The sequence below is a fragment of the Lissotriton helveticus genome, chromosome 10 (assembly GCF_964261635.1).
Source record: "Lissotriton helveticus chromosome 10, aLisHel1.1, whole genome shotgun sequence".
NCBI classification, from domain to species: domain Eukaryota; kingdom Metazoa; phylum Chordata; class Amphibia; order Caudata; family Salamandridae; genus Lissotriton; species Lissotriton helveticus.
The window spans coordinates 857,834,374-857,860,600 of NC_136071.1; the positions used below are offsets into that span (position 1 = coordinate 857,834,374).

General features: G+C 43.5%; 1 protein-coding gene across 10 annotated transcripts in view; it reads left to right on the forward strand.

The window, feature by feature from the left end:
* The window catches only part of TAX1BP1 (Tax1 binding protein 1), a 702,037-nt gene that overhangs the window by 328,039 nt on the left and 347,771 nt on the right, over positions 1-26,227 (forward strand). For all 10 annotated transcript variants that reach the window (XM_078663492.1, XM_078663483.1, XM_078663485.1 and 7 more), the window contains exon 8: positions 19,314-19,499. In XM_078663492.1, coding sequence (XP_078519618.1) covers positions 19,314-19,499 — 186 coding nt within the window. The remainder of the gene's footprint in view (positions 1-19,313; positions 19,500-26,227) is intronic.

The following is a 26,227-nucleotide window of genomic DNA, read 5'->3' on the forward strand; positions in this document are numbered from 1 at the left end:
TCGGGTTCAGGGATCCTCCAGCACTTCAGGGTCTTCCAATGCTACTGGGGGGCGCATATATCACCCCTATAAACATTCCAGGGCCCCCAAATCTTGCCCCATTTCTTGGGCCTCCCCCTTGCCACATACACCGCCCGCTCTCTAAACATGCACCAATCCAAATCCTCCATCCATTTCCCGACTGTCGGAGGCTGAATCGCCCCCTACAACTGAGCTATATTCCATTTCGCAATACTACATGCCAACATGACCCACATCTTTCCACGGGACGGGAGATCGGTCGGGTCCCAAACATTCAGGAGGCAACGCCACGCCTCCAACTCAAAACCCACTCCCCACACCTCCCGCACCTTGGCATGAATAGCAGACCAGTACCCCCGGATGAGGGCACAGTCCCACAACACATGAAAAAACGTTCCAGACTCACCACACCCTCTCCTGCACTCCCCACTCACGGCCAAACCCATTCGCACCAACCGTGGGCCAGTCACATAACAGCGGTGGAGGATCTTTAATTGAACCAGTCGGATCCTCATCTGGATGGCAACGACCCTCGGAGAGGCCACGGCCTCCCTCCAGTCCTCATCATCTAGGATCAATCCATCCGCCATCCACTGGTCCCATAGTGCCACCAAGGGGTCCTCCGTGTGATTAACTAGTTTTTTATAAATCAGGGAGATCGTTTTCGTCGGGAGATGACCATCCAACACTCGATCCTCCAACGGGGAGGCCTCCGGGAGCGTCGCGTCTAAGAATGCTATAAGCGAAGTTCGAGGAGAGGACAAATACAACAAAATATCATCAGCATACAGCGATATCTTGTCTTCCCAGTCGGGTGTCCATCGGAGCCCCCTGATCGATCTGTCCCAATGGACCCAGGCCGCGAGCGGCTCGAGCACCAATGCAAAGAGCAGCGGGGAGGGAGGACAGCCCTGTCTGGTGCCTCTCCCCAGCGCAAAATCTGCCGACCTGTGATTATTAACAACTACTCGGGCCAGCGGACCAGAATATAGAAGGCGGACCCAAGAGACAAACTCCGAGCCTATGCCCATCTTGCCCAGGACGGCAAAAAGATAGGGCCATTCCACTCTATCAAAGGCCATAGTGGCGTCCAAAGATAACAAAATCGTCGGCTTGTGTATCTGCGAAGCCCCTCCGAGTAACCCATGCAACCTGCGCAAGTTAAGAGCTGTATTCCGGCGGGGCATAAAGCCTGACTGTTCTGGATGAATCCGCATCGTGATAACCTTTACCAGGCAGTTCGCCAACAGTTTCGCCAAGATTTTAGGTTCCGCATTTAACAAGGAGATTGGCCTATATGAGGAACACTCGGTCTTCAGCTTACCTTCCTTATGGAGGACTATGATATTTGAAACACGCTGATCATACGGAAGCCGACCTCTTTCCCTACTCTCCACAAACATGCCCTTGATGAAAGGAGCTAACCTATTCGCATTAACTTTGTAGAGCTCAACAGAGAGCCCATTGGGGCCTGGCGCTTTTTGCCCGAACGAACCCCTCTAATCGCCTGTGCCATCTCATCATTAGTAAGGGGAGAGTCAAGGAAGTCCTTGTCCTCGACCGAAAGAATGGGCATCGGGATATCCCTGATCATATCCGCATTCTCGGCCTCCGAGTAGTGACATTCAGCTGAGTAAACTTTCTCATAATATCTGATTCCACCCTGTCAACCTCAGCGCGCCCCTCCTTTTTCTTTCCCGAAATATACGAAAGGAGCTCCCCTCTGAGGACAGTTTTGTAAGCTTCCCATTGGGAGCACTCTGATTCCACAGAGTCTACGTTCTCCTGAAAATACCTATCGGCGACACGCACGATCTCCTTCTTTGCCACTGGATCCCGGAACCTCCAAGCACTTATTGGTGCAACCCGGACCACATCATGCCCACCAAGATCTAAACGGAGCCAAACAGGTGAGTGATCCGAGACCCCCCTGGCCAAGTGCCGCACCTCCCGGAGCCACGCCGCCTGGGCCGCTGGCACCAGGACGTAGTCTATTCTGGAAAGGGATTTGTGCGCTGACGAGACATGCATATATTGAGAATCACCGGGTTCTTAAGCCTCCATCCATCCACCAGACCTGTAGTGCCCACAAAATCGACCAACCACCTCTGGGAGGACAACAACTCACGAGCCGGGCATCTATCAACATTCCCATCCATGACTGCATTAAAATCCCCACCAACTACCAACAATCCAACAGGCAATGACAAAAAGATCTTGCACAAATCATGGAATGTGTCCGTCTGAAGGGCCGGAGGAACATAAACAGACACAAAAGTCACAGTTCTCCCCTCCCACAATCCAGAGACGCCAGCATACCTCCCCCTATTATCGATCCATGTGGCCTGTATGGCCTGTGGGAAGGCATTCTTGATCAAAATCCCGACCCCTCGTGACCCAGTCGTAAAACCAGCGTGTGCTACCAACTTATAGCCCCCTCTGTGGAGAGCCAGACACCGCCTTCCCATAAGGTGAGTTTCCTGCAGTAACATCATGTCCGGGGAATGCCTTCGAATCAATTGGCCAACCATACCCCTCTTGATCTTATCTCCCAATCTATTGATATTCCAATTTAGTGCGGAGATCCCCACCGCCCCTTTAACGGAGGACATTTGTAAAAACAAAAGCAAACAACGTAACTCAGTGGCTCCCAGTGTAACAAAAATTTACATACAAAAATACAATAACCAACCCCTAGTCCCCCCCCAACCCCCCTCCCTGCACCCCTGCATACAGCTTGCGCTCATCCCCAACTAGCAGTGTGCCTGTCACCCCCAACTAGCTACGAAAATCTAAAAGTAGAACACCAAGGAGGGCCTACAGACCGACCCGCCCACCACCCACCCACTGGATCCATAAATGTACTGGCACTTCATAATTACTCAACGAAATCTCTGACAGAAATTTTACCCAATTTCCAAGCACCAGTCACCCGGAAAACACACCCCTAGCAACTATCCACCGCCCCATGCTAAGCCCCACTCCACCACTTCATTGTTCCTCGGCCTCCTCTCGATCAGTAGACTCCTGGTCCGGGCGCTGGAATGTATCCAGCCAGTCTGCCGCCACCTCAGGATTTGGTCGTACTTATTTAAAATTTTGGAACGTATGGCGTTCGGTCCTTTGTTGCTTCAGTGGATTAAATTGTTCTACACAGCACCACTTGCCAGAGTGAGATTAAACAACATGGTGTCCGATCCCTTCCCGGTAACGCGGGGCACGAGACAGGGGTGTCCACTTTTGCCCTTGTTGTTCGTTATCGCTATGGAGCCCTTAGCTGCGCGCATTAGACAACACCACACAGATAAGGGTATAGGCTTTAGCGCGCGCAGCCTGCTGATTTCACTATATGCGGACAACGTCACATTGTATATTATCAACCCTGAACGGAACCTTGATATAGTGTTGCGAGAGTTATTAGGTTTGGCGGGCTCTCCGGAGTGTCCATAAATTGGGCAAAGTCTGTGATTTTTCCCTTGACCGATAACACCAAGGTAGTGGACTCGGACTTTCCATTAAAATGGGAACAGGAACAGGTGAAATACTTGGGAGTCTGGATTAGCAGGAACACTCAAGATATGTGGAATTTGAACTATGGCAGAACCATAGACTGACTGGAGGGTAAAGTTGCCTTATGGACCAAACTCTATTTATCACTTGCCAGTAAAATTGCATTGGTAAAAATTATCGTTTTGCCAAAATTTTTATATCTTTTTGTAAACTTACCGCTTATACTCACTGGTCAGTTCTTCAAAACACTACAATCTTTATTGATAGCTTTGGTTTGGGCGAATGGTCAAGCGAGGGTGTCGTGGGACATTTTATCGCTTCCAACTGCTCAGGGCGGGCGGGGCGCACCAGATATGAGATTGTATGCGTTAGGTGCGCAGGCACAATTCCTGCATTACTGGGTGCATCTGACGCCTTTCCAACCTCACGTGGCAGTGGAGGCGGATGCAGTGGCGCCTGTTCCTCTCAATGTGGCCATTTATCAGCCCTCTAGGAGTCCTAAGGAGGACATTGACACAACGGAGACCTTGAGGTGGGCCTGGGACGGATTGCGAAGAAGAGCGGGTGGAGAGGTTCTGTATGCCCCCTCTATTCCCCTTGCACAAAATCCCATGCAGCCCAATATGCTCAGGGCGGGCTGGGCGCACCAGATATGAGATTGTATGCATTAGGTGCGCAGGCACAATTCCTGCATTACTGGGTGCATCCGACGCCTTTCCAACCTCACGTGGCTGTGGAGGCGGATGCAGTGGCGCCTGTTCCTCTCAATGTGGCCATTTATCAGCCCTCTAGGAGTCCTAAGGAGGACATTGACACAACGGAGACCTTGAGGTGGGCCTGGGACGGATTGCGAAGAAGAGCGGGTGGAGAGGTTCTGTATGCCCCCTCTATTCCCCTTGCACAAAATCCCATGCAGCCCAATATTTAAGGAGCGTTGGGTGGCAAGGTAGCAAAACGGTTGTCTCTGTACACATTTGCAGACTTGACCCAGAGGGGTCGTTTAGAGGCCCTCCAGTTGCAGCAGAAGGTCAAACAGTGCCATTTAGTGAGACTTTCTTGTATCATAAACTTAAGTCTGCTTGTAAGACATTGCAGAGTGAATTCCCCTCTCAGCCTACTCCATTAAACGCTCTGGAAAGCCTTCTGCGTTCTACATCCTCACGCAAGCTCATCACCAGACTGTACACGACCATGCAACATGACACCCCAGTGGCTACCTCTCATGCTCGTCAGAAATGGGTAGCCGATATAGCGCACCCCTTTCAAATGACCAATTGGCGTATTGTTGTGCTCAGATGACCGAGTTATCGCCGAAATATAAGCTCAGACTTATTCATTTCAAGTTCTTACATCGCTATTATAGAACACCTGTTGGTTTACATAAGATGGGGCTAAGGGAGGAGGACTGTTGCTAGCGATGCGGGGCGGTTGCAGCCTCCTTTTTGCACATGGCATGGGACTGTCCGGTCATCTCTGACTATTGGGCTGGGATATTCGAGGCTATAAATCAGATCTTGGAGGCTGCACTGATCCCTACCCCTCTATTAGGATTGTTGGGATATGTTAAAGACACGCATGATAAAAAACGTAAACTACACGCACTGCTGCTTCTTTTTGCTTAACGGCAAATAGCTCTGCTATGGGGTAGCAAGAGGAAATAGACTATTAAGAATTGGATCAGGGAGGTTACATATGGGCAAACACAGCTAGCTACATTTTGGGAATTGATGCCGCCAGCCTCTAGGCCTAAAGACCTCTGGGGGCCATTTAAAGACTTGGTCCGAGGTCAGACGAGCAACACAGATGCGGTAGACAACTCTGACAATGGAGTTGGCTTAAATTAAAGGTATTATGATTACAAGGGCACATACAACAATTACTGTGATATATTCTGGTATTTGGTATCCATTGTGGGGGGGGGGGCGTGACTATTGTCGTGGCATTCGTGCTGCGGGAGGTACAACTACTTGTAAATGACCATGGTTTTTCTGTTTGTTGTTTTCTTATGAGATCTGGAAAAATTTCACTGTCTTCTGTAATTTTCTTTACTTTGGATGATTCGGCTTATTTGGCAAATGCACTGTTTTCTTGTTTTTCTAATTTTATGATTGTTTTTAATTTTTCTCCTTTATATGTACTGTAATTGTACTATTCTGAAACTAAATAAAATAAAAATAATTAAAAAAAAGACCAGAGCCCAACATAACTTTATATAAAGTTTGGCAAAGTAGTTATATTTAAAACTTTTTTTATCTTTTGGTGAACAAGCTAATATTTGGGAGTATGGTTGTTTCTCTTCTTTTGAAGAAGGCATTGTTGACAGTTTTGGCTGGAAAATGCATTTATGACTTTAGATTATTATTTCTGTAAAGGTAGACCTTTTGGTCTCAACCATAATATAGTTGTTTGCCATTAGACAATAAAAAAACCAACTTGACTGAGCACCTCTGGTGTTTACATTTTGCCTCATGTACCTCTATAGGGCACATCGACGTGTTTATTTACTTATTGATGTATTATAGTGCTTTTACCCAATGCTTTTGAAATACAGTAACCAAAACGATATAATGCGTAGTAATGAAGAATAATCTCAAAAGATAAACCGGAGTACCCTCACTCTGCTACAGTGAGCAAGTGTTCAGTTAAAAGTTTTCCAAAAGCATATAGTGTTGGAGCTGAGTTACTATCAATAGTAGGATTGTTACAGAGATGTGGTGCAAGGAGTGTGAAAAAATATAGGCATAAAGAGGCACAAAGAGGGAAATGTACATAAAGACCGAATTATATGCCAGTTAAGAAAGCAAGAAAATTAATATAACAAGATTATGTTGTGGCAAGTTGAGTGTAGAACTTTCATTAGTATGATAGTCAAGACAAATGAGAAGGCTGATACAAAAATCTTTAATAAACTGAAACAGAGTAAGAGGATATTTAGGAAGACTGTTGTGAAGTGAAGATGAGTAGTTGATGCGAGAAAAAACCTGGTATTGAAGGTGCAGTTTAAGAGAAGATATATAAAGAAAATATTTTATTTCGTGCATATTAGATGAATGATTGTGACCATTCTTAACCAGGATTAAGAAGAGTTTTGGAAAATTCAGTGGAGTCGAAGATGATTTCAAGATTTCTTGCTGAGGGAGGACACAGGATAGGAATCAAGGAAAAGTGAATAGAAGATAGTAGGTAGCTAAGCAGTTTCGGCAGCAAGTAAAAAAAGAATCTCAGTTTCCTTAAGGTTACATATTAGGAAATGCAGTGGCATTCAGTTTTCAACAGCAGACAGACGTTGATTTAATTACTAATAGAATCAGAAGAGGCACACAATGGGAAATGGCTCTGAGAATCATCAGGTGTGAAATAATTTAAAAGGAAGAGATAATAGAAGCTAAAGGAATATTAGCGATGGAAACAGTTTGACTTTATATTTAGTAAAAGAATATAGCATTTTCAGTCCCCAGGCCAATAATCTGTAAACTCCCCCAAGCATTTGAATGAGGGTGTATACTCTGCCTGGATATCTTGGTCACACCTTGAACTAGGATAGTTCTGGTAAGCATTATTTATCAGGGGAGATTAGTCTTTTTAATACAACATTGTAAGACTTGTGCAGAATTTGCTTCTGCTTTGTGTATTTTGACTCTTGTTTAATTTGTGGCAGTCCAGTGATGTGGATGATCACTCTGTGTCTTGCTCTCATATCTATTGGTTTTAGATGGTACTATTTTTTTAATCTCCCATTGTAATGCCTGCAGTTGCACTGTAATTGATTTAAACTAGTCCACATGGACTGCCCTCTTTTGTAGCAAATATATTGTCCGCCAGTGTAGCAAAAACTCACACAAATAATGGCTGCAGTGTACAGCAATCTCTTAATGTGACCGGATGTTAAACCTCCAAGATAATTTTGCTTCAGCTAGGTCTGAAAGCTTAAATGAACCAAAGTAAACAGAGGGAATGAGTTTCTGGAAAAATATATTCTGTATTTGTAAACCCAGCACAAGTACAAGACAAGCATGAGGGAAAATTGAATTAAGGAAGCATACATAGGAATAAAAATGCAAACTCAATTTGCAACCCAACCTCGCTGAGCACTTGTTGGATCCAAGACAGCGCAGGCCAGGGACTTCACGGAAGCACAGAATATATCCTCCCTGGTAAAAGACCAAGTAAGCCTCTCCACCCTGCAGAAGGGCCTGATTTTAAATTTGGGTCGATTTGGGACGTTGTATGTCTTTTCCACTCTATTAAGAATGTATATAAACCCGTACACTCCAAATAGATCAGGTTGGGCATTCTCCTCTATTAGGCATATGTCCCACCACCCTTTCACTCTATATTTGGTTCTAGGTTACACCCCCTGGTATGTCCACCATACTACCTTAGCAATGCCTCCCTAATGGAGTCCCCAGACCATGATTGTTGCATCGTAGAATCTTTATTGCTAGTCATAGACATTACAATAGTTCCCCCAGTGTGTGCAGGCCCCCCCCAAACACTTTTTGTGCAATATATGACTGAGAGGGTGAAGAGTCCATTGTGGCCAACTTCAGAGCATCACTCTCAAAGAGCCACTTCAATCAATCAATATTTTCCTCATTTTTTGTCTGTTTAGTAGGTAAATAAATAAACCTCTTCTCAAAAAGTGTCTCGTGACACCTAAAGCATAGCCTCACATCTAATATGTCTAAATAAATAGGAGGGGGCAATCTGGCACCCTAATCATTCGAGTCAATAGATCTCCATATCCTATGATCCCCTTGTACTGGCATTTACCTCACAGTCAGTTCTTTTTTGTTCTTATGTGAATGGAATCCTGGAATGCATTGTGTGTTTTTAACACTCATTTTCTAGAAATTGTCTCTCAGACTGCATATCTTTTTAATGCCACTAAATGCCTTTGATGCCTTGAAAGTGTGTGTTGTTTTTCCATCCATTTCCTGGGATTCTTCTTGTCATCGTGCCTTCACTATTCCTGCTGTTCACATCCTGTGGAAACAAGAAGGTTGCTACTGATCCACTCCATAAAGGAATGTGAATTTTGAAGAAGAAAAGTTGCAATGAGGCTTCCAGGGAACATCCTGTTGCCACGGGCACAGTGCTTGCATCTACGAAGATCTCCCACAGAGGGAGAACCCGGAAGAGAGGGCTTTGAAGGGAAGAAAAGCAAAAACATCACCACTGCTATTGATGTTGATGTCAACCACAGGGGCTGTTTATGACTTCAGCGTCTATGAAAGCTTCAGTTTCAACTTGCTTTATGTCAAGAACAGGCTTTCTTTCTACCTTGAAGGATCAATATCAACATGAAGCACTACTGTATGATGTCACCGTGGATCCACTCAGCATCACCTCATCATTTGATGTGGCTATAACGCTGTTGATCCATGAATCGCGCAACACAAATAGACATTGAGCTAACCACCTGAGACAGCTTTTACTCCCAAGACCTGGTTGAGGCATTCTTCCCCTGATCAATCTCCTCAGCCACTGTGACCTCCACATTTCCTCACCCCATTGGAGGATCTTGTTCAGCTACCGGTACAGCCTATAAATCTGCCAGCACTCTCTAGAATGAATTCTAGGCAGGCACCCTTAAACTCCTAGGAGATTTCAGCCTCCTCAAGCACCTCCTCCTCCATTGTGGTATGTTGATCTACCACATACTAGCTCTCCCTCTCATTATCCACCTACCTCTTTTACAAATAAGAGATTCATTGTCTTCCTACACACCTATTTCTTTGATGGGATCTCCTTCAGGGTTCTCCCCGGTGGACGACATAATTTTCCATGATGCTTTCTCAAGAGGTGTTCTGAAGCTGACCATCCTATGGAAACTCCATAGGCATCAGTCACTGTTAAAATGGAGAACTTGGAAAACCAGAGCTTCATCCCGTCCTCTTCTCAGTTTGGTGCCAGGCTTGATAGAAATGGTGGAAGACAAATCCTTATCCCTCCTATGGTGACAGCAGTTACTCTTTGCTCACCAAAGAAATATTACCTTGCACAGCATGATGCCGACTTTCTAAACACAGCTCCAAGCCAGGTTCTGTGATCTTTTGACAGTAAGAACAAGTTACACATATGCCCCAGTCATTGGCAGCTTCTTATATGGAAAGTCAGAGAATTGACACTGCAGGCAAGAAAATGTGCACAATTTCATCCCCCTGCTTCGCCCTACCTACCTGCCGTGAGGGCAACGGCTTGATCATCATCACAGTACAGTCCAGCGCCGTGAGGGGAACGCCAGCCACGCAAAGCAGCTCAGCTCCACCGGGGCAAAGAACTCCAACCCCCAGGTGCCCCGGCGGCCGAGTCGCGTCCCTGACGCTACCTTCGCGCCTGGAGGCGCCTGAAAAACAAGGAGCGCCGAGCGTTCAGGGTCCCCCTGCTTCGCCCTACCTACCTGCCGTGAGGGCAACGGCTCGATCATCATCACAGTACAGTCCAGCGCCGTGAGGGGAACGGCAGCCACGCAAAGCAGCTCAGCTCCACCGGGGCAAAGAACTCCAACCCCCAGGTGCCCCGGCGGCCGAGTCGCGTCCCTGACGCTACCTTCGCGCCTGGAGGCGCCTGAAAAACAAGGAGCGCCGAGCGCTCAGGGTCCCCCTGCTTCGCCCTACCTACCTGCCGTGAGGGCAACGGCTCGATCATCATCACAGTACAGTCCAGCGCCGTGAGGGGAACGGCAGCCACGCAAAGCAGCTCAGCTCCACCGGGGCAAAGAACTCCAACCCCCAGGAGCCCCGGCGGCCGAGTCGCGTCCCTGACGCTACCTTCGTGCCTGGAGGCGCCTGAAAAACAAGGAACACCTCTCGCAACGCGAGTCGCGCGCGGGAGCGCCCGGGGCGAAGCCCGGGCAAAGGGCGGGCCCTCAGAGGACCCGAGGAGGACGGGACGGGCCACCCCCCTTGTAACTTCAGTCAAAAGAGGTACAGTGCACACACTTTATTATAACTTTGTTTGCAACATCACTATTTCCACGGTGATTATGCCCTCTAAGAGGGGAACAAGCCCAGCTGCGCAGGGGTGCCATGTGGTACAAATGCACCAAACGCTTACTTCAAGCTCCCGGCCTACTGTGCATGTCACAGATATAATCTGTCCTTGCTACTCCCCATCCAGTACGCTATCTCCCCCACTAAATTCCCCAAGAATGCATAACCTGTCCCCATTGTATGAACTAAACACCCTATGCAAAACAAAGTATGTCAGTGTGGACCCACCCCCTGTCGCCAAAGGCACCCGCACTACAAATATTAAAGGCTCTACACAGGAAACCCCCTTTCCTATGAATAAAGTCAACACACAAGCCTCTGTACTTTCATGGTTGTTACCTGCCAATAGAGAGCACGATGAGGTCAATGCCGAAAGGACTCAATCCAATGCTTATACACCAAGTATAAGCCCCACTTTGCCTGTTCATAACCTCCCTACCACCATGGAGACTGATGTCAAACTGGATGATTCAATATCCCATTCCCAGATCTTTCTTTTGACTCAGATTGAACAACTTGTTAAAACCATCATTTCCCCACTAACAGAAAAAATAAACGCTATAGGGGAAAGGCTCTTGGGTCTCGAGAACAAAATCACGGCTATCCTGAAACCCATCAATAATTCTGTAACATCGAACCGATCCCAGCCAACCACCACTCTTCCAACAGCTAAACTAACTGCCATCCTCAAAAGAAAGCAAGGTACCCCACAATCCCCTACAATTCCTTTTTTAACTACTTCCAAAGCTTCTTTCAAACCTACTATATCAAGCCCCACAGAGGTCAAGACAGGACACAATGTACCATACATACACCTCCCGCCAGAAGCCGCGCCATACGTGTCCGTCCTCTCAGGAGTACCACCACTTGCCCTGGGAAAAGTTGAAAGACAGCAGGACCTAATGAACAAAGTAATATTCTGGATGGGAAGAAATAGACCCCTACCACCGGACAAAGACGGCGGAATCCTGAGTGTGAGAAGGGTGGGCTGGTTGGGCCCTCTACCAAAAAACATCTCAGGGGACTTGGTATTGGTCAGATTTTGGAACCGAAACATTGCACCATATTTAAGATCTTGTCCAGCCCGAGAAGGGGATGGCCCAATACAGATTTGGGACCTACATGATTTTTATCCCTGTATGCCAAATATTTCCCGGTTTGGAACAACAATAGCAAAGAATAGGAAATCCAAGTGAAGTAAAATATCCCTTTTTTGGTTTCATGACGCTCATGGTTACAGTTTGCAGATATTGCACCTTAAAATTGTAACAATTGAAATTGTTTTAATTTGGTCGACTTTCACACTTGTTTTTAATTGAATGTGCATAAGTAAGCATTTCTTGTATTAATTGTGATTATGATTTGATGTATTCGCTGTGCTTTTATGATTTTACGTGAAAATCGAATAAAGCTATATTTACTTACTTACTTACTCATCCATAGCGCTAAATATTAAGAGTTCTACTGAATTGGTTGGTCGATTGTCAGATTTGAGATGACATTGCGTTTTTTTCCAAAGGACCTGCTGAAACAGCACAGAGAAGGTGTGAAAGAGTTAGCTCGCTTCTGAAGGACGTCTGCCTTCACACCTATTTATTTGTGCTGCAGCAAATTCAGCTGAGTTGGGAAACAGTCTTTACAAACCGGGCTAAGCCACATGTGCCATTTCCATGCAAGCAGAACAACGCTTGCCTCAACCACGCATATGCCTCAACCACGCATATGCCTCAACCACGCATATGCCTCAACCACACATATGTCTTTATCATGCATATGCCTTTACCATGCAAATGCATGGTAAATAAAGGCAGTTAGCGGTCTAGCATTGCTGCGAGTGGGTGGGGGTATGGAAGACTTCATGCAGTCAGTGGATGGCTTGGTGACTACTTTTTTATGTTTTATTTAGGTTTCAGAGCAGGGAGAGGAGCCATGTTTAGGGCTGGGGAGGTTTTAAGACTCTGGCGAGGGACCTGGGTTTGGAGTAGTTAGGCCAGGGCCTGGATTTTAAGGTTCAGGGTGGGGGGAAAGGGGCAGTTCTTGGAGCTGGGTGCTGGTGTAGTTATTAGGGCTGGGTTTTAGGACTCGGAGCGGGGGAAGGGGCAGACTTCAGGGCTAAGGGCAGTTTTAGGGCTCAGGGTCAGGGGTCGGGTAGTTTTTAGGGCTGGGGCGGGTTGATTGCAGTGATGGGGCTGAGTTTTAGGCCTCGGGGAGGAGGGGGCTGGTATGTGACCTTTACTACGCATATACCTTTACCAATCAGGCCTACACCGAATATTTGTTGTAAAGGCATGCATGGTAAAGGCATTCTTGGTAAAGGAATGCATGGCTGAGAAGCATTCATTGTTGCGACTGTTTTTGAGGCACCCGTGGTTTAGCCATGCATGCTTCTGTCATACAACCAGCTGAGTTGGCAAGCAATTTACTGCCATTAAATCAACTTACGCTATAGGTCATGGTGACGTCGGACTTTGTTAAATCCAGATGCACTGTTAAAAATCTTAAATCTTCCTATTTCTGGCTCTTCCTTGTATGGTCCTCATTCAGAGGAAAAAATAAGGCCTGGAAGTGGTTTCAGATACTGGTGTTTGTTTACCTGGGAGGTTGGAACTGTAGTAGAAAAGTGTCAGACAAAAGAAAAGGTATTTGCAAAACTTTATTTTTTGTGAGGCGGATTAGGAGGAATGTAGTGAGGCAACCACAGCCCAGCAGGAAAGCATTGCTGCTATCTGGAGGGGACTAGGTCTGGAAAGAGAATGGAAATGCCTCCAGGTTAGTGACAAGTGCTGTATGTGCACTTTCAAACTTTCTATGTGCAGCACAAAGGCAGTGTCTGCCCGGGCGCCTGCGCGTGCACATTAGAGGGAACTTGGCTCCCAACATTTCTGAAAATTGGTTACCAGGGTCGAAATGAGGCACAAATTCACCAGTCTCAGCACAAAATTATCAAATGGTAGAGGCTCCCATTGAGTCAAGGAAGAAGAAATCCAGCACTAGTTTCAATAGGAAATATAGTAGAGATGATCGCCAGAGTGAAGGATAAAAAAGAGCCCATTCCTAACTTGCAAACAACAACTTTTTATACTGTCTGGTTCTAGATTATTTTTCATTAGCATACAGGGAAATACAAACTTTATTTTGCTATGTATGTTCTTCATACAGAATGTGCATGCTTCACTCATTATGAATTTAAAAGTAATTTCTTGAAAATATAATAATGTGTCTAAAGGTTAAAACAACAAAATATTGTCCTATTGTCACTACTGTGAAGGGCCTTGCTGCTAAAGCTAAACATTTTCATTAGTCACCAACATGTCTGGAAGCATTAGTATTTCTACACAACCTTCTTGCACTTAACATTCTAATCGATTGTAAAACAACTTTACCAGTCTGTGCACTTGTTTTACTTGTATCCCATCCTAAACACAATTTCATGGCCTCTTCACAAGTAGATACTTGGTGCATTTCAAGATAAGCCCAGAAAACCTTTTTTTAGATACATAAAGCTTTGAAAGCTGGTATTGATTCGAGCAATGTTTTGTCTAGTTGACAATCTGAATAAGTATTTTGCCTTGTCAAGTATACGCGTAACACAATAGATTAATTTGTTCAAGCGGAACCTTCAGTCTAACATTCAAGAACAAATACTCTTCAGGAGTCAAAGAACCATAACCTTCTCTTGGGCGTGAGCAGATTTTAAGTTTCAAAAATTTTTTTTGATCATAATTAAAGCTTTGTTGATATATTAATTTTGTTTTACTATCATTTAACTAATTTTATCACTGTAATCAGTATTCCAGTTTGATAGCAAACTATAGTTTGACAAACCTCTATTGTAATCAAGCCTTGTAGGAGTTGTAATTCCCTGAAACTCCTTGCAGATTAAAGCAGCTAAAGTGTTGGTAGTGCTAGACCCATATTTATTTTCGGACATAATGAAGACCCATCCTTTTGCTTAGAGAATGCGTGAATGCCCAATCCCAATTCAAGCCTCATAAAGCATTGAGGGATTAAAAGGATTGCTGAACAGTAATTTCTGTACTCTGTTGCACTACACATAATAAAATGTTTAGCAACATTTTGTGCAAAGGCAAATGAACAATATAGTAGCGATCTTTGCTTCAAAGACTTTCAAAAGTAGTCGTTTGTCATTATACTGACATCAAGTGTGTTGCAATCTCTGCAGTCAAATTGGTATCTGATGTAGTACATTTATGTAATCTACATATGCTAAAATACAGATGTGTGATTCTAAAATGTGAGTCTCTCCATCCATACATCTAAATCCAGATTTCTGAGTGAAACCGCATATTAATCCTAAGAATAACAAATCTAGGACCCGTTTTATTAATATCTATCACAGTATAGATGTGCCTACACAAGTGCCAGCCTCTCTGTAGTCAACAAAACAGTGCAGCTTCTGAAGGGCAGACATGAAATAGATTGACATAGAAAATAAAACTGTCTGTGGTTGACATGCCCTTGAGAAAACTGGTTTGAATCAATCCCTTTTTGCTTCAGTTAAATCTTCCTGCTCTAATAAAAGGGCTTTTGTAAAGTTTGTCGCCAAAAGCTGTTGCCTTCAAAAGATAGGATTTAGTTTCATTAATAAAACAGGAATCCCATTCGGATAGGGTAATTTGGAATTTCTTGCTTACTTTATTAGCGCTCCAAATCATCGACCATCCAGTACCATCCATACCTCAGGGCACAAAAGCATTACCATTACCATTTATGAAAATGGAAACATGCCTGTTCAAAGCTAAAACGTAACAAATGTTTGTTTGATGCAAAGGGCAAAATATGTACATAGACATTTACATAGATTTTTACAAAGATTTTCTGAAAAGATGCACAAAAGTAATTGGAGCCTCCATTTTGCAATGTTTCATACCAAAACTACTGTATACAATAACATCTAGAACAAAACTACTGTATACAGTAAAATCAAGAAAAATCTTAGTCAAAATTACTTTTCATCTTACAAAGTTCATCCAGGAATTCAGCCATTGAAGCAGGATATAGCACTCATGAACAGTTGATGTAGAAAGATAAGACAAAGACTGGTGTGAAACAAGGATGCCTTTCAGCGCTTCCCAGCATTTACCTGAGTGACCTGCAAGAAATACTGACTAGCGCTCCTTGGGATTTCTCAAAAATAAACTTGAAAATTGCAATGCTTGTACACGGAGATTAACCTGACATAACGAATAGATAGAGTTCCATGCAGCACCTTCTGACTCCCGCAGAAACAGAAATTGTAATAATAACTATATAACGTTCAAATAAGAAAAAAGTTAAGAAACTAGCATAGGGAATACTAATCAAAACTGCAAAAGTAAACAGTAAAATACTTCAAATACAAACCACTGAACAAAGTCAGCTCCTTCACATATGTGCAGGCTTAGCTTTATGTCCTCCAGCACCTGTTCACTTTCAATAGGCTAAGATTTGTAATGAAGGGAATTGGTTGAACGTTTGCCCTTTCTTTTTGTACAGGTAGATTCACTCATTTGGCAATAACAAGGAAGGCAAAAGTGGAATCTGTATTATCAAGCAGAGTTGAGGGCTTTTGAAAACTATCTAAAAATGCTGATTCTCCAGAAGCACAGTGTGAAGGAAACTGGCATATCTCCCCAAGTCAACTCCTACACTGACCCTGCTACAGTGAAACTCTATTAGCTTGTTTCCGGTCCAGGGAAGGCATGGCTTGGCAGTTCGGGCTGGACTGTTCCCATGAACAGGGTCAGACTGATTTGCATATGGCCATGTCTGAACTGGGGTGGCAGAGTGGGCTAAAGAATGGTGATGGATTAAACCCAGATCAGTTGACTGGGGGTGAGTGCTTGTATTGTCAACACTCCGTCCATCATTTCCTTTGGTTTTGCTTTGTTCGCCAGAAGTTGGCAGGGTATGCTCAGACATGAGTCCCTTGCTCACTTTGCCACTGGATTCAAGCAAGCCCGGCTGAAGACGGCTGCAATGCCAGAAACCGGTCCTGGGAAGATTGTTTCCGGTCCAGGGAAGGCATGGCTTGGCAGTTCGGACTGGACTGTTCCCATGAGGAACAGGGTCAGACTGATTTGCATATGGCCATGTCTGAACTGGGGTGGCAGAGTGGGCTAAAGAATGGTGATGGATTAAACCCAGATCAGTTGACTGGGGGTGAGTGCTTGTATTGTCAATGCTCCGTCCATCATTTCCTTTGGTTTTACTCTATTAGCTTAAGACATGCTTTTAAAAGAACTTGCTGTGAGAGTGGAAATTTTAATTGACAAGTGTACAATGGAGCAAGTTGCCTCCAAGGTGTTAAGCTTCTTTACAGCATATATAAAAGAGGAAGCCATGTGCATGAACCTGCAGATCAATTAGTTCATTTAAACAAACAATGAAACAATGGTAATTCATTCATTCAAACTAAGAAGATCTTAAATAAAACATTTGATACTTCAGGATGTTTGGACGGGCAAGAGCAAATTAAAAAGCCTCAAGGAGTATCACAGTGTGCAACCGGTGTGCTTCTGAAGGAACTTCAGCGATATCAATCTCTCACCTTTGAGTACCCCAAATACAGGAAAGGCTTTGCTCTAGCAGGATCCACCATTATCCAAACCTTAACATAAACCAAAACAAAATGTAATGATAGAAGAGAATGGACTGGTCATCAAGGGGAGAATTTGCAAAACGTTCTATACTTCTTGGTCAGTGGGTGGCTGCCTTTTTGTAGGACATCAGATGGTGAGAAATCAAACTTTCTTTGAAGTGGCTGTACACTACAACCAATATATTTTTAATAGAAATCCATAAGTAATTCAATAAGTATAATGATGCAGACAAAATTCCTCTGTAAACCAGGGCTGATTCACAAAGAGAACAGTGACCAAGATATTAGAGAAAAGTCTATAAAACACAATATGATTTGTCCATCAGTGAGTCCCAACAAAAACACAAAAACAAATGTCATGCCTTTTATGCCAAAAACATGTTTTGCACGAGTAGAGGTGTTACCTTAATGGAGCAGAAAAATATTTCCCTTTGTGGCTCATAGTCCATGCAGAATTTGTGTGCGCTATTTTCACGCCAATGTGCTAGTAAGTTAGATTATATAGAGTATGACTAACTCTGGTCATGATTGTATAAAGATAAAGATATCCCAAACTACAGCCATTCGAGATGCATTGTTTAAAGAGTATAGTGTTTATTCTGAGCTTCAGAAGCCCAAACAGAGGTCTACAACTATCTTCTTTAACTCAAGGCAAAACTGTATTATGTTATTTTATCTGATACCCCAGTCTCATTACCTTTGTTACAATCTTCAGATTTCACAGTATGCAAGGTTTTTTCCAATCCATTTTCTTCAATCATTTCTTTCCGTTGTAAAATGTTTTTAGCCAACTAAAGGTTAATTTATCTCTGTGTTACCCAAGAGCAATTTCTCACTTATGATTTGAGCATTCACCCTCCTGAATCAATACATTTACTTAACTCATAGCAAGGATTGTGGCATTTCTTGCTACCCGTTTAGTCAACCACTACATTTATTCAAATCCACTCTCTAAGAAGGCCCAAATAGAATTTTAAGTTAAATAGAGCACCCATTGATGTCCACTAAAGACTGATATGCACTTGATATATTTGGGAAGTTTTTCTTTCTTTTACTTAAATTTCCTTTTCCTTTGTATTAGAGTATGCTCCTTTACCTCTGTTTGGGAGGAAAGAGAGACTGAAAGTGTCTGTTTAGATAACAGTCCAAACAAACTTTGGAGCAAACCTAACTTTCCAAACAGTATAAACATACATCATTAATTGTACCAGCCTTGGTGTGTCATCCAAAGGCACGTAAGCAAACCCAAGTTTCTGTATTTGAGAGGGGAAACAGTGTTTCTGTTTCATTTGGAAATTACATCATAGCCCACGTGTGGCCCCCCGACCAATCTTGCATGTTGCATAAGTTCCAAAAGGGAGTGAAAAGCCAGGTATGTCTGAATGAGTTACTCATTACATGGGTCTACATTGGCAGCTATGAATCTGTACATGACAACTTTTCTAAGGTTTAAGTAAGGCTTGCAAGATGATTGACCTTTTGGATCCTACTTCTAGATTAGAGGCACTCATTGGGAAAAGTTATTTGACTTTGCCCTCATGCTTACATGACTTTTATTGCACCACCTAGTTTGAAGGATGCACTTGCTATTCAGTTCAGCATTTTTTGAATTTTAATGAAGGTCCCATGATGAAGAGAGAAAATAAACTACTTTACTACACTCCTATTTGCCAGTCATTTATATTTTTTCAATTGTCTGCTAAACTTGGAAAACCAGACTTTGTAGTGTGGTTGTGACAGGGTTTTGTGGAGTGGGAACTTGTGCTTTCTGGTAGTGTGGATGTGAGGTGGTATATTTGATTTGGTAATTGGTTGAGCAGGACAAGTAGTATGCATGTTTGGTGGCTGTAATATGGCAGTTTATTGGGTCTGTGGGAACAGGTGTTGACTGTGTAACTGTATATAGCACATGGGTGTTAGTCCTTTAAGTTAGGTAGTGTATGTTGGTGAATTGTTTTGTGTGGGCTGATGTAATGTGGCAGGGTTCACTTGTTATGTGAGTGTGTGTTTCATGTAGCATGTAATGCTTGCATCTGGCCTATATGCTTTTTTTAACCTTCCCCTGCATATTCTGGTTTTTCTCATGCATTTTACTCCTAAACCTAGAAGAGACCTGGTTATCCAGTATTATGTCCTTCTGTTTAATTATTCTGATTGTCTACTGACAATTTGAATTATTGTTGCAGGTTCATTTGAAAAATACAGAAATCGAAAATACAAAGTTGATCACAGAGGTTCAGACACTAAAGACTATGGATGCTAATAGAGAAAATATGATAACTCACTACAAAGAGGAGGTTGGCAGACTCCAAATGTGCATGGCTGACAAGGAAAAGCTTCAGAGAGACATAATACTGAATTCCTCAAACAAGGTAATGTAGGTATAACACCACCTGCTATCATCATGAGCTTTCTGGATACTTTACAGCATTTTTATACATGATTTGCAACATGGTTGGGTTCCAATATTGTGACATAGTTTATAACAACTGTTTTTACAACAATGCCAGCATTATCTAATGTGAAACGAGAGCAACGTGTGTATGTTGTACTGCAGTAGTATTCAACTCTGATTGTTTATTATCTTGGACACCCCACATTTGCTTAAGGGCTTTATTATTGAATCCAACATTCAGAGTTCAGTTCAATTGCTTATTGCTGGACACAAGATGGAGAAGAGGGCTTTGCTTCCCTTAGATTGAATATGTGTGCAGCAATATAAAGTGTTTTAATTTCAGAGTCTTCCAATCATCGTAGCCTCCTTATCAAAGAATTCAGGACCAGATTTTAGTGCTTCAGTTGGCTATGCTCAGCCTTTGAGACCCTTTTATTGAACTTGTAGCAGAATGGATTAGGAGACGCATTGTAAGTAAAAGTCATCCTTGTGGGTCCAGCTATTAGTCATGTCCGATAAAAAGCAAACCACCAAAGTGTGGTTCAATTAAGGCACCTAGGCCAGCAAGTCTCATTTTCCACCAACGTGCTTTTTAATTTATGAACTTGCAGGTGTGGTCTTTAAAACCGCACTAATGAGATTGTTCTCCTCTAATGTCTTCCTAACTCTAGTGCACACATCCCAGAATTCAGCTGAAAGAGGGCTCAGTTTTGACGTTATCCTGCAATAACGCCTCACAAACTTTTATTTAAAAAAAACATTTTGGGTTGCACCTAATACTCATACATTGATTATGTACCCTATTAAAAAAATCTTCAGTTAAAATTTTCAAAAGGAACACTATGAACTATTTAATTTTGGAGCCAATCTTCATTGTCTCCACAATTGAATACTTTGCAGTTTTCCTTTTGTGTTACATTTTCTTTTATTCATATTTTACATATCCAGTCAATGCATTTCTTTCCCAGCAACAGAACCTCTTCAGGGCTATTTAAAACTCCTGTATCAGCTATGATTCATATTTCTTCTTTAAAACATCAGATATCTATAGTGTTGTGTTTACCCACTTCCAGTCAGTATCAATATTTCAAAACTTTGCCAGTTACCAAATGTGTTATATACAGGCTATGGTTAGCCTTATTTACAGCTTGGATACACATGTAGGTGGTGTTCCACCACCATGGGATCGAACACCTACACACTTTTCTTTTTATGCAAGGAGTGTAGTCCAGCGAAGGCAGTCTACTCAACATTATTCTGCTGCTCAAGTAGATTTACTAGGCATCAAGGTATTTCTTTTGCATCAGCTAACACTTCAGGGTCCTTAGAAAATAAGCAAGGAATTGGCTTGTCGGTCCCGCTATTGTGGTTGGAACTAGATCTATGAAGCCCATTGCTAAGCTATCACATCTCCTTGGTCTTTGTCTGGTGGGACTCAAAACATAGGGATGAACAAACTTCCCAAATTTCCTCATGAACCTTGTGCGGGCCCCCACACCAGTGGTGTCAGATTGGATCATAAGCAAATTGGGACCATAACACATTAGATAATGCAGCACATAAGTATACTGCATGGGCAGACTTGATGGCTTTCTCACAGTTGCCATATTTCTGGAATGTTAAGGTGTATTTTTGTGTCCTTGTCCACTTCCCCTTATACTAAAAGGGATTCACAACCTCTAGCAAAGCATCCCATGCAAAGGGTGCAGAGTTGTAGATCAGACCTGGTTCTCCAATGTCTTGCGCTTGGCTGTGGTTCTGATCTTGCAACACAGTGGGTATGAATCTTTCTTTGCCAGTACAATCTACATGTTAAATGTTTCCTTTCTGATGCTGTACAATACACCCACCAAAACATTGTCGTTGACAACTTCGCAACCATGCAAACAGTATTAATCAGCTTTGCTTTACTTTTCATATTGTACATTGAGACAAAGTAACCAGTCCTTCCCCCGCCTCTGCTACAATTGCTCTCTAATATGAATTTGCCATTAATACTAAAGTTGATGTTTACCCATTTGTTTGTCCATGATTTCTGCTGAGCTTTGAAGTATTTGATGGAACATTTTGTTCGTTTATTTCACATTTCCCCTTTAAAGGGAAGAGCATGCATACAAGGTTAGACTGGCCTATGGGTCACTCTGCAGTGGTAGAATGGTGGGTCTGATAGGTCAATGTATCAACCACTTTTTAAACAATGTGTGGGCTTGTTTTATGTTCTGGTGGGCCGTTTGTTTCCTCTCATTTACACTAACACTGCCGGCAGTAATCACGAATGGCATTCAATCTCTCATACCTTGAAAAATACCTATAGAGTATGTCTTTACAAGTTCAAGACTTTTTAGTATGTCTTTGCGCCAACGCAGCCACTCTGTTGGTGGCAGGATTAAGCACCACCTGCCCCAATTGCACGCCATAACTTCAGATTAGTGGGCGATTCATATTGTCTGGTAGGGTTCACTTTTCCTTTTACGGGAACCCCGCCGTCCCAGCCACCGCCCTCAGATTGGCTGACGGAGGATCACATCTCCTTATTACGCCAAGTATAGGCAATTTTGCCCGAAGGAGCCATTGAGAGGGTGCCAGCCTAAGAAGTATTTTATTTTGATTTATTTATTTTTAAGGTTTTATTTAGCCCAGACATAACTATGGCGGGTATCAGAGCGCTTTACAAGCAGATATAGCAAATACAACTCAAATTATAGACAGAAACGAAAATTGATTATGATACGAACACATCATACAAAGAGTGACAGCATGTAAACATAGTTCATGTGAACTTGGACAGGAGAATAGCTTTCACTTCTTTTTTGAACAATAGAGTGGAGGGATTCCGTCTGGTTTCAGGGGGTAATGCATTTCAAATCTTATGGGCAATCCCCAAGAAGGCCCGGTTGTATGTCTTCTTCTCAGAAAATAGTTGTGGTTTTAATAGAAAGTTATTCACGCTTCTGGAGTATCTATTGCCACAAGATAGTACCAGTTTCTGTGCCAGGTAGCTCGGAGCATTGTGGTGAATAGCCTTGTGTGTCATGCTTGCGATTTTCAGTTGAACTCTAGCCAGAGGCGTAGCTGGAGCTTGTGGCGCCCGGGGCTATCCCTCAGATTGCTGCCCCTGGGGAGAGGGGTGAGGGGATTGGAGGGGTGCTGGGGGAAAAGGACCGAGAGACACGTAGTATCGCCGCTAATAGTTACCTCGATCATGCAAGTCACATGCACATACATGACACGGTCCAAGGCTACACAGTTTAATACACCAGTGACCGGCAGTACAAAGAAGAACACACAGACTGCCACCCTGCAGGATTTCAGGAAGGACCTAAAAACATGGTTATTCAATTAACATGCCTCAGCAGCACCGCCCCCATGCCCCAGTGCCTAGATACCCTCACAGGTGATAAGTAGTGTATGCAAATGATGTTTGTTTGATTGATTGACACCCGATTTCCACACATCGCTTGTGCGCTATATTAGTTTTATCTGTAAATCCGTATGTCTTTGCAAGTTAAGTGACCCCTTCAATGGAGATTGTGCTGTCTATAAATGACAATGCGCGAACACACCATGCTTTAATGATATATGCGCAACATTGTGAGTTCAGTGATGAAGCATTGATGGCAGTGACACCACTCTGAAAATTATTCGAGCACCACTGGGTGTTCCCAATCCTTGGTTATTTCTCTTGGTTATTACCGTCTCTGAAAATGCTCCGACGTCATCCTGAACATTTCTTTGTAAATATGTATGATTATTATTTGAAATCATTTCTCACATTTTTTTTGTAAAAAAAAAACTGTAGAGTACTTTGTCGTCTGCGTGTGGTATACAATTTTAAATAAAGAAATAAAAACTTAGTAATTACCAGCATTCACAGGGTTCTATACTTTATGGAATGTTCTCCAACACCCCACTGTACACCATGTCTACGTTTCTGCAGTTGCAGGGCAATGCCTGCAATGTTCAGCTCATGGTTTGTGCACGTGGAGGCGCAGCTGGCACCGGATGTACAGCTAACAGCAGGCCGGGCATAAAGGAAGGAAGAGTTAGTCACATCTGAACTAGGGAATGGTGGAGTGAAAAAGGTGGGAGTGGCGCACCCCCGCCCCCCACCTTCCCGCCAGTCTTGTGCCGCTGTTGGGAAGGCTTGGACTGCTTGATCTGCCATCTGTCCCTCTTCTCTCGCTGCTGTTCTCTCACAGAGGATGAAGAGCCCCCTAGTCTCCGTTATGCTACGATCCTCGACCTCATCCAGCAGCCGGCTTGCTCAGGCCTAGTCCAAGAATACTCCCCCCTTACCACCATAGCTGCCAAGGTTTCAGAATGCTATGTGTGACATTTTCATAATTTCAGTGTGATTATGAGTGGCATTTCCACAAATAGGAGTGACACTTTATAGCAAGCAAATCAAGCAATGAAGACAAGGGAAACATATAAATATTAGAAATTACACCCATTTAAGCACAGCTGCTAATGTTTCAAATTGCTTATGTGTGAAATTGTTATAGATTCAGTGGATTTATGAGAGACATTCAGTGAATAAATGTGTGATACTTAAAGTGACTCTTTCTTGCAACCAAAATTATGCAATGAAGTCCATGGAAACAGACAACAATTGGAAATCACACTCATTTGTGCAACAAGAAAGTCAAACTCTGCAGCAGGTGCTTTAAAAGCTATTATTTAATTTTGAAATAATCAGCACCCTACACCCCGACCTCCGCTCCAGGTGCGGGTGAACCACAAGTAAGAAAGGGATCTCTGTCACAAAAGCAGAAACCCACTGTGCTATCCACATACAATAAAGTTCTGTAATGGTGGCAGACTTTCTTTATATCAGGCATATTAACGCTCTGCACTAGTTATGGTGAGAGTGAAAACTGCCAGTAGAGAAAACTGTGACCTCTCTCCAATGGGAGCATTAATCACAGGACTTATCAGTGACTTCCACTTAGCAAGTCTCTTAGTGCTGCAAAATTAAAGCCTGCTGGTTCGTACTATCAAGCACGGATATTAAATCCTTTGAACTAATAAATCAGTGGGCAGCAGGGTTGGCCCGCCTAGTTTGATGCAGTTAGACATTTCTGATTGTCCATCTCTGCATTGATGTCGTAAATCAGCTGAATGCAGTGTCGGTAATGTACCTCCAGCCCTTCTGGGCTTGCTCAAACGAACAGAAACAGACACGCACACAAAGGATGTGACAGGATGGGGGTAAAATATGTTGCATTCCCTTTTAGTCTTGTGGTTTAGGATCAGAAATTTAAATCGATTAGTCAGTGTCAGCCCTGGCTCTTTCAAAGAGTTATTACATCTGGTAAAAGAAAAGATAACAGGCTCACCGGAATCTGAAGTTTTCTGCAGTACGTCGGTGTTCTGCAGAGGTAACACACGCTCCTCACATTTGCAGTTGGCTGTGACGGTCTTGCGCACCTCGGCCCGGTGACGTCAGGCGTAGCTGTAGTCAGTGAGTGACTGACCCGCCTACCTTGTTGTGTGAACAATTGCAAGCAGGTGAGCTTGCTTTCACTTCAAACGGGGGCGCGGGCACAGCACTGGTGGCCCATTGCGGCGGCCTTTATAATTTATTTGGGGACACTCACTGAGTGTCCCCAAATAAATTATAAAGGCCTCCTCAACAGGCCACCAGTGCCATGCGCGCGCCTCCCCCAAAACAGTGCCGCCTTGGGCGGTCCGCCCCCCTAGCTACGCCACTGACTCTAGCTTCAAAAGGTAACCATTTGAGGGCTCCTAAGTCTGGGGAGATATGGCAGTTTCTTTTGGAGCCAGTGATGAGTCTGGCAGCTGAGGTGATTGAGGCTTTTAGGGTGCTGCCTTCGATCTTGGTAGCCCACAAAGGGTAGCACTCCCATATTCAATTCTGGGGAGTACTAGAGTTTGAACAGCAAGTTTGAGGTCATTTGGGGGAGGAAGGGTTTGAGTTTTCTTAGGATGTTCATTTGACAAGTTGCTCCTTTTGTTGCGCTGCTAATGTGTTTCTGCATGTTAAAGTTTTTGTCGAGGGTAATTCCCAATGATTTAACAGAGTCCATGATAAGAGGTTGGCAGTTGAGTGCTGTGCGGTGCTTCAGCCAGACACTGATGATGGTCGATTGATTGGGGGGAGCTATAAGGAGGAATTCTGCTTTGAGGTCGTTTAGTTTCAGATGATTTTCAGCTAACCAGGTCTGGGTTTTTTGAAGCTTTATGTTGAGCAATTTGATGTCTTCTGGTGAGTGGATTTTTAGGTAGATTTGTGTATCGTCCGCGTACATGTGATATTGAACATTAGAGGAGTGGAAGATATCGGTGAGTGGTTCCATGAATCAATTGAAGACAGTAGGAGAGAGGCAAGATCCTTGCCGAAGTCCTAAAGTGACTAGGACGGGATTAGATAAGGATTGATTAGTCTTGAATCTTTGTGCTCTATTATGCAGGAATGAGGTGAACCATTTTAGGACTGACCCCGATAATCGATTCTGTGCTTCAGGAGGTTTAGAAGGTTGTCATGCTGGACTATATCGAAAGCTAACAATAGGTCGAGCAAGATTAACAGACAGGCTTCATTTTGATCCAGAATTTTTAGAGCGTCATCAATTATGTGGGTCATGGCTGTTTCAGTGCTGTGCCCAGTTCGAAAACCGGATTGGTATTGATCTAGCAGGTTGAAATGATCAATGTGTCTGCAGAGCTGTGTGTGAACACATT